Source organism: Arachis ipaensis, chromosome B2 (genome assembly GCF_059453495.1).
Source record: "Arachis ipaensis isolate K30076 ecotype BB chromosome B2, ASM5945349v1, whole genome shotgun sequence".
Classification (NCBI taxonomy): Eukaryota; Viridiplantae; Streptophyta; class Magnoliopsida; order Fabales; family Fabaceae; genus Arachis; species Arachis ipaensis.
Window position 1 is genome coordinate 19,879,026 of NC_142437.1, and position 7,937 is coordinate 19,886,962.

General features: G+C 35.9%; 2 protein-coding genes across 2 annotated transcripts; one reads left to right on the forward strand and one right to left on the reverse strand.

The window, feature by feature from the left end:
- The first annotated feature begins 1,827 nt into the window (after positions 1–1,827).
- LOC107625021 (ABC transporter I family member 21) lies at positions 1,828–6,493 on the forward strand. Its single transcript, XM_016327538.3, has 6 exons — positions 1,828–2,233; positions 3,374–3,534; positions 4,379–4,430; positions 4,756–4,892; positions 5,669–5,755; positions 5,909–6,493. Exons 1-6 carry the CDS (start codon positions 2,083–2,085, stop codon positions 6,191–6,193), a joined length of 873 nt encoding a protein of 290 aa, XP_016183024.1. The 5' UTR covers positions 1,828–2,082; the 3' UTR covers positions 6,194–6,493.
- Positions 6,494–6,556: 63 nt separating this feature from the next.
- Positions 6,557–7,491, reverse strand: LOC107625022 (uncharacterized protein At5g01610). Its single transcript, XM_016327539.3, has one exon. The coding sequence runs from the start codon at positions 7,352–7,354 to the stop codon at positions 6,779–6,781; it is 576 nt and encodes a 191-aa protein (XP_016183025.1). The 5' UTR covers positions 7,355–7,491; the 3' UTR covers positions 6,557–6,778.
- Between the last annotated feature and the right edge of the window lie 446 nt (positions 7,492–7,937).

Genomic DNA, 7,937 nt, shown 5'->3' on the forward strand with positions numbered 1-7,937 from the left:
GTTTGAATTTGCCGGTATTAATTAATTTATTTAATAAATAGTATATTACCTTTAGATTTACCAGGGGATAAATCCGACCGTAAAGAACGTGCGAAAACAAATCCCTGGGGCCAAATTTACCGTAAAAAAGATGGTAATGACCTCCAGAAATTCACTAATTTGAAGTTTAAATTCGCTACTAAATCTGCCGATAATTAGCGGCGGACTAAAAAATCCGTCGAAGAGGATTTTATCGTTTGAATTTGTCCATTGCTAAATTCAATAGTAATAAATTTACCGGTGAAATTTTTTAGTAAATCCAACGATTTTCGACAACTTTTTTGAAGTGTCATAGAATTCGTCTTTGATTTGGAAGAGAAGTGAGAGGTTTCAACAAGTCATTTTTTATTTGCCAATATGTCATTTAATTGTGACTCAGTGTCCATGTCAGCAATGTTAAGTGCCACGTAAATCTCTTTCGTTAAATTTTGTGAGGAGATATGATGGAAGAGCTGCCATAATTCACGAAAGACACAAACAAGGACCAAAATGTGTCTATTTTCTACCGGAATCGTTTTATCCTATTTTAGAATAGACAAGACTCGATTTGGTGTTTACTCATAAAGGAACTACTGATTAGTTTGTATTAGGGGTGTTCATCGCCCAGCTCGACCCGACCCCAAACATTTTAAGGGCTAATTTGGTGTGATTTCACTGGGTTTAGGGCCGGGTAAGGGTCTCAAAAATAGACCCGGTCATTATTTTCGGACGGGTCTGGGTCAAGGCGCACCCGGCTTCACGCAACCCATGTGCATCTTAAGGAATCTAAAAAAGATATATATGTTTTAAATTAATTTTAATATTATGTTATATTAATTATAAGCTTATTGTTTTATTTTTAATCACACTTGTTGAATTAAAAAATAGATCAAAGAAGCATCAAATTAGAATCTATGAAAAAATTCAAGTTCAAATATGGATATCAACTTTTCGGTAACAAATTTTTTATTTATAAATAAGTGCGTCATAAATAAGTTTCTTTATAAATTATTGTTAAAGCTTTAAAGACCCGATTTTCACCCGGTTTGGACCCGATATAGTTGTGGCCTGAAAATGTTTAAGTTTCATCGGGTCTAAGATAGGGTTAGGGTCTAAAAAATAGATTCGAGGTATATTTAGGGTCGAATCTGGGTCAAGACAAATCCAGTTTTACCCGACCCATGAACACATATAAGTTTATATCTAATTTGCTTTTTTCTTTGGGCCTCGTTATATATTTAAAAAAAAAAAATGTATTGCTTAGCTCCTGCACCAAAGGACGCTAGGGCTGCACATGAATCGGGTAATATCCGCATATCCGCAGTAATTATCCGCATCCGATCCGAATTTTGCGGATATTATCCGATCCGTACTATGGTAGGATCGAATTGCGGATTTGGCAGTGATATCCGCAGATCAGATCCGCAAATTCGCATATCCGCACGTCACATATAAATAGCATAGTTTAAGAAAATAAACCCTAATGTGATATGAATTTTAATGTGTTGTTTTATGAATTTTATGATATCTTGTTTTTTATTTTTTATGTTGTACTTTGACTTAGAATAATTAAACTTAAATCTTGTGTTATTATTTTTTTTTTTTGTTATTCAAGAGAATTTTTATTGATAATATTTTAGAATTAAATATGCTTAAACAGGTGAAAATGAAGTTTTTTTTGTAAAAATAGTCAAATAAAATTCGAAAATATATTTTTTTAATTATGCGGATATATCCGATATCGGATCGGATCTGGCCTGAAAATTTGCAGATATCGTATTCGATCCGATCCGATCCGTGTGCAGCCCTAAAGGACGCTGCGTTTCATCTCTCGATTAGGTTGGTGGAGGGAACGACGTGGAGTGTGGCGCGTTCACAAGATGCGAATTTCCCATTTATTTCAAAGCAACTACCACACGCTCTGACGTGTAAGTTTTCTATTGGTCCAAAAATTTGAAATGCAAAAAGATCATAAAAAGGCACCCCAACCAGCAAGAAGCTTTATTCATCACTGCATTGGTGATTGCTGAGATACAGAAAGAGAGAGCAAAACACAATACAAGAATGGCGGTAGAAGAAGAAAAGGAAGGTTCTATGGGAATCAGAGTGCATGGAATGCAATTCTCTTACGAATGGCAATCGCCTCTGTTCGTTGATTTCAAGCTCAACGTCTCTCCTGGATCTCGATGCCTTCTCCTTGGTGCCAATGGATCCGGTAATCCCTAATATTATAATTTATATTTATTAATATATAAAATCGAGTTGGTTAATGGTGAATAGATATATGATTTCTGAATTCTGATGAGTATATACTCTGCATTAATGTTGAGGATTTGATTTTGAGGCATTTTAAGTAAAAGTAAATTTGACACTGTCATATAATAACTACATCAAAAGAATTATGCATATCAAATACTATGGGAGGTTGGGTTCTGTGGGTGTTAGTGTCAGTTTGTTACCAGTAATGTTGCTATATGATTAATTTTTAGAACGATGTTTGATTGATTTAAATGGTTTAATATTTGTTCCGGTTAAGCAAGGTTTCAGCTTCAAAATCTGCTTTTTCTTTTTTCTTGAAAAAAAAAACAAGAATAAAGATAAAGACCAACTTGCACTTAGAGTTGGAGAGCTTTACTTAATAGTAAGGTCTGTTTGGCTCAAACCAGATCAGTTGATGTCAAGTAGGTTTTAACTTTAAAGTACTTGTGGTATAGAGGACAATTACTTCTCAAAATTTTTGTCGATTGTTTGGACAATAACTATAAGAAAAATTAGGTTACAAAAATAATTAGATGTTAAAAATAAGGAATAAAGATATAAGAGAAAAAGTTGGGGTAGCACTTATTGCAGAAAAGACAGTAAAATCTCAACTTAGGTGGTTTAGACATGTGGGAAGAAGATCAACAGAGCACCCGGTTAGGAAGGTGGACAAGTGGCGAATGATAGAGGAAGACCTAAAAAGACTATACATGAGGTGGTAAAATGAAATATATGTGTCAACAGTATCACTGTAGACATGATACATGACAAGCGCAATGGTGTCGTTTGATCCATATAGCTGACCCAACCTAGTGGAATAAGACTTTGTTGTTGTTGTTTATAGGAATTGCTTCTCTTTTTTTTTTTCAAAGAAAAATAAATTGTCATATAAGTACTTCTGAAAATACATGATAGGGAGCAATGGCGTTGTTTGATCTATGTAGCCGATCCACCTAGTGGGATAAGACTTCGTTGTTGTTGTTGTATAAGTACTTCTCAAAAGAGTTTATTCAAATATGTGCAATTATTCTGCTGAAGCTTAGTAGTGAGAATTGTATGTTATGTTTGTGGATTTGAGGGTGTGGTTTGTTTGCAGGGAAGACTACATTGCTGAAGATTTTAGCTGGAAAGCACATGGTTGGAGGAAGAGATGTTGTGCGGGTGTTGAATGGTTCTGCTTTCCATGACACTCATCTAGTATGTAGTGGTGATCTTGCTTACTTGGGGGGATCATGGAGTAAAACCATTGGTTCTGCTGTGAGTTCTTTGATGCTCTCTTCTTGCTCTTAGTAATTGTTGATTTAAAATGTGGAGTTGGTCGCTGAATAGTGCATAGTTTGTCTCCTTCTAACATTTTCACACTTATACATGCTTCGTACTTTTAAGGTAAACAGAACTTGAAATCATTCAAGTTAGCAAAAAATCAAAACTCTTTCTTCCAAGCTCGAAATCAATGAATATAACATCATACTCAATAACATAAAAACCAAATTCAACTGCATGTTGGAATTGAAAATTACAAGCTCAACACAAAAGAAGTTTTAAATTTTGCAATCATGCGAACATGCTTACAAGATATAAAATGAAATACCTCCTCAATTTCGCCAACAAATTACTTTGAGTGCTCAAAAAGTCTCACATGCGAAAATTTGGGGTTTTAGTTTAGTTAAACTAGAAAGACCAAGCAGGTAAATCTTGTTTCTGTTATAGTGGATATGCACAACTCGTGTTTATTTTATTTTGCACATATAACCGTGTATTATCAAATGTCAACCTGGTCCATAGTGTGTGCTATGTTCCTGAGAGTTTAATGTGAGCAAACTATAGCAGGCGCACTGAGGACCTTCAGTTTTGTGATAGACTTGTTTACACACTCTCCTCATTGTGCTAACTTTTCTCCTTGTGTCATTTTCTTTTTGTTGGTACACACATGAATTCAACAAAGACTGTACCCTGAAACCAACCCCCCCCCCCCCTCCTCTCTTTCCCTCGCAACACACACACAAACACCAAAAAAATATAACCACAAAATAGGCTGTGCCCCATATTTTATATGCTTTGATCAATTTCATTACATGTGTTGATGCCATTTAATATGCAGGGAGATGTTCCACTTCAAGGAGACTTTTCTGCTGAACATATGATCTTTGGAGGTGCGTTTTCAAACATGGTTTTCTTTGTCACCAAATACGACTGCGTCTTCATTTGCCATCTCAAACATGGTTTTATTTGTCGTCAAATGTAACTGGATCTTGATTTTTAACTTCCAAATATTAAGAGAAATGCTAATCATGCAACATATTGGAGTCCTCAAAAGAGTCCCTACTTGGGGTAATAGAAGTTAAAATAAAGGCCACTAAAGCCATGTCATGTCTATAACTGGGTTATGTAGTGTTGTTTATAGGTTATTGATGGTGTTTGCCTATTTATATAATTGTCCTTGAGTCCTAATGTGAAAGTATTTGGTACTTTTGGCAGTTGAGGGTGCTGATCCGGACAGGAGAAATAAGTTGATTGAACTGCTTGATATAGATCTTCAGTGGCGAATGCATAAGGTATCTGATGGGCAGCGGCGTAGAGTGCAAATATGTCTTGGTCTGCTTCATCCATTTAAGGTATAAAGTAATCAATCACATAGAGAATTTGTAGACAATTACAGTGCCAATGCTGTCATTTTGCATCTCATGAGTTATGTTTCAGCATGTGATGGTACGTACTTTAAAGTGTAGTTTGAGTGTTTAACTTAGTTTATTTAGTATATAAATTTTTAGAGTTTAATTTTGATGCACTGACAATGTAAAGAGTTTTACACAGTCATTCAATCAAATTCATGCCTTTAGATGTAGTAGTGGGTTTGAAAATTAGTTATTTTTATTGATGTGGCAATATACAATTGGATGTCTATGTAAAATTCCTTTACACTGGCTAGGGCATGAAAATTAAATTTTATTTTATAACTTTGAATTCTACACAATAATTGGCAGAAATTAGTTCAAATTCTAAACAATAATCGGCTGAAATTGGGTTCAAATATGCAACATTACTAATGTTGTATTAATAGGACATGGGATAGGTAGAAGAATTAGTGTTGGTGTTGATAGAGCAGGAGGTGTTTGTCATCTTAGAGGGCGGGGTTTTAACCGTGATAATTTTTTAATACCATAAAGATGTCTCGAGCATAGTTGGCTAAACTCGACGAATTTATCAGTTAAGATTATAAGAACATAGTAGATCTGTAGATAAAGGATAGGCACCGCAAAGTCAGTAAGCTATTAACTGAAATAAAGATAAGACGAAAAGAATGCAAAATCAAATATTCAAATGTTAATATTCATGTGAGTTCCAATGAATCTTCATTAGCACACTTGGTTCTGGTTGGTTGAATTTTCAGGTTCTCTTGCTGGATGAAGTTACCGTTGACTTGGATGTCGTTACCAGGATGGATTTGTTAGAGTTCTTCAAGGAAGAATGTGAACAGGTATTCTCTGGCTCTATCTATTTGCCTGATGAAACACACCGGATATCATTGATTCATTGTCTAAAATTGCAACCAATATTGCCCCAACGGAAGATAGTATCTAGTGTAGTAATAATAATAATCATTTTCTCATGTCACCTACTCTTTTTGCAGAGACAAGCTACAATTGTATATGCAACTCACATTTTTGATGGACTGGAGACATGGGCAACTCATTTGGCATACATACAAGCCGGTGAGCTGAGGAAAGCAGAAAAATTATCCGATGTCGACGAGTTGAAGTCTTCAGCCAATCTGCTATCTGTTGTTGAAACTTGGCTCCGTGCCGAAACAAGGAACGAAAAGAAGAAGCCTGTTCAAAATACTGCCCAAACACAAAAGACTTCTGTTGCTAGTTCTCCATTCTTTTCATCAAGGCACATGGCATATTATCGATAGTCCCCGTTTACACCAATTTCTCTTATGTGAGGAATAATTCCAGAGACAAATACAAATTAAATCATTCTTTGATGCCAGTAAAAAAGAAATTAGTGATTATTTATACTTTACATTACAAAAACTTTGTATTATTGGATTAGTGATACAAGTATTCAAGCATATGTATGCGCTTTATATTTAGTTAGTTGTACCAATTTTATCATATAGGGTTACTTTGGCCTATACCATGTTGTATTTGTTTCTTGTCATACCATAAAATGAAGCATTTCCTGTGATTGGAAATTTCAGGCAATAGATTATGCTCTGTTAGGGTTTTCATTGTTTGGTTTCATTCAATTTTAAGAGCAAGTATAGTCTAGTATATAAACTACGAAACAAATAAAGCTATATCATTATAAGAACACAAAAATTAACATACAACAAAATCTTTTGCAGACTTGTCCTCAAGACAAGTTGCTTATGCTATACCACCAAGTCTGCACTATATGGAGCTAACAGAAACAAAGACAGAAGGCCCAAATAATTGGAGCTGCTAATTCATACTCTCTCCAGCAAGAACTGTTTCATCACTAGTTTCAGCAAGGCCTATAGAACATCTGTTCCAGAAGATTCCTGATCAAGAAGATTCCAGGGCCTTCCAGATTCGCCCAGGGGAAGAGACGATGCAGACTGACCATTATCAGGCTTAACTGCAACGCAGTCGGGAGGGGTTTCGAAGAGGGATAGTTTGAATTTCTTGGAGGCAGCACCGACATCGAAGTAGATGATGCCGGAGCTGGGGAGATCGACGCGGATGCTGACGACGGGGAACCAAAGGAAGAGATCCTGAGCCTCCATGCCAGTGAGGGAGTCGATCTTGCCGCAACTGAGGGACCCTGAGACGTTGCTGTCGTAATGCAACTCGCTCTCGAACTTGGCGTTGCAGGCTTGCTCAAGGTGCACCCAGAACCGCCCGTCCGTGCCCAACTCGAAATCCGTTACTCCCTTCGGGAACAGACCCATCGGCAGCTCGTGCTCCTTCAGCGCTTCGTAGATCGTCGTCGCGTTCGAGCCGTTGCCTGAGCATGGCGCCGAAGTGGTTAGAACTAGGAGGAGATGGAAGAAGAACAACAAGAAGAAGAAAGGAGTCGTGGTGCAACTGGAGGTGGAGCAGAGCAACATGATTTTTACGAAGGGGGGAGAGGGCGAGAGAATCAGTGATTTGGGTTCTGGGATTGGTGGAGACTGGAGAGGGAGAGAGAGAGAGAGAGAGAGAGAGAAAGAGAGGGGCAGTTGTGACAGCTTGAATACAGAAGGGCTTAGCTAAGGACTGATTTTTATTTAAATAAATATATATTTTCATGTATAAGTAAAAGTTGAAGAAATTGCACATTGGATAATATGACTAATTTTTTTTTTTATATGAAAAAATATTAGTGTTTTTGTTAAGAATGAGATTATTTGGTGTAATTATAAATGGATAGATTTTATAGATAAAAAGTCAAATACATATGATGCGTGTTGTACACGTGTCATCATTCTAGCAATACGCAGGGTATGTATTGGACACGTATCAATATCTTGACAACATGCAGGATGCGTGTTGAACATCTTTTTTATACATTTATAATTCTGTAATATATCTCAAATATCAATATTAAATTAAAATATCATTTTTATTTTCATATTAAAAATAATTTCTAGCATAATATACTCTATTGATTTATTTTATTTATTAAATGAGTGTAAAAAACTAAAAATAATA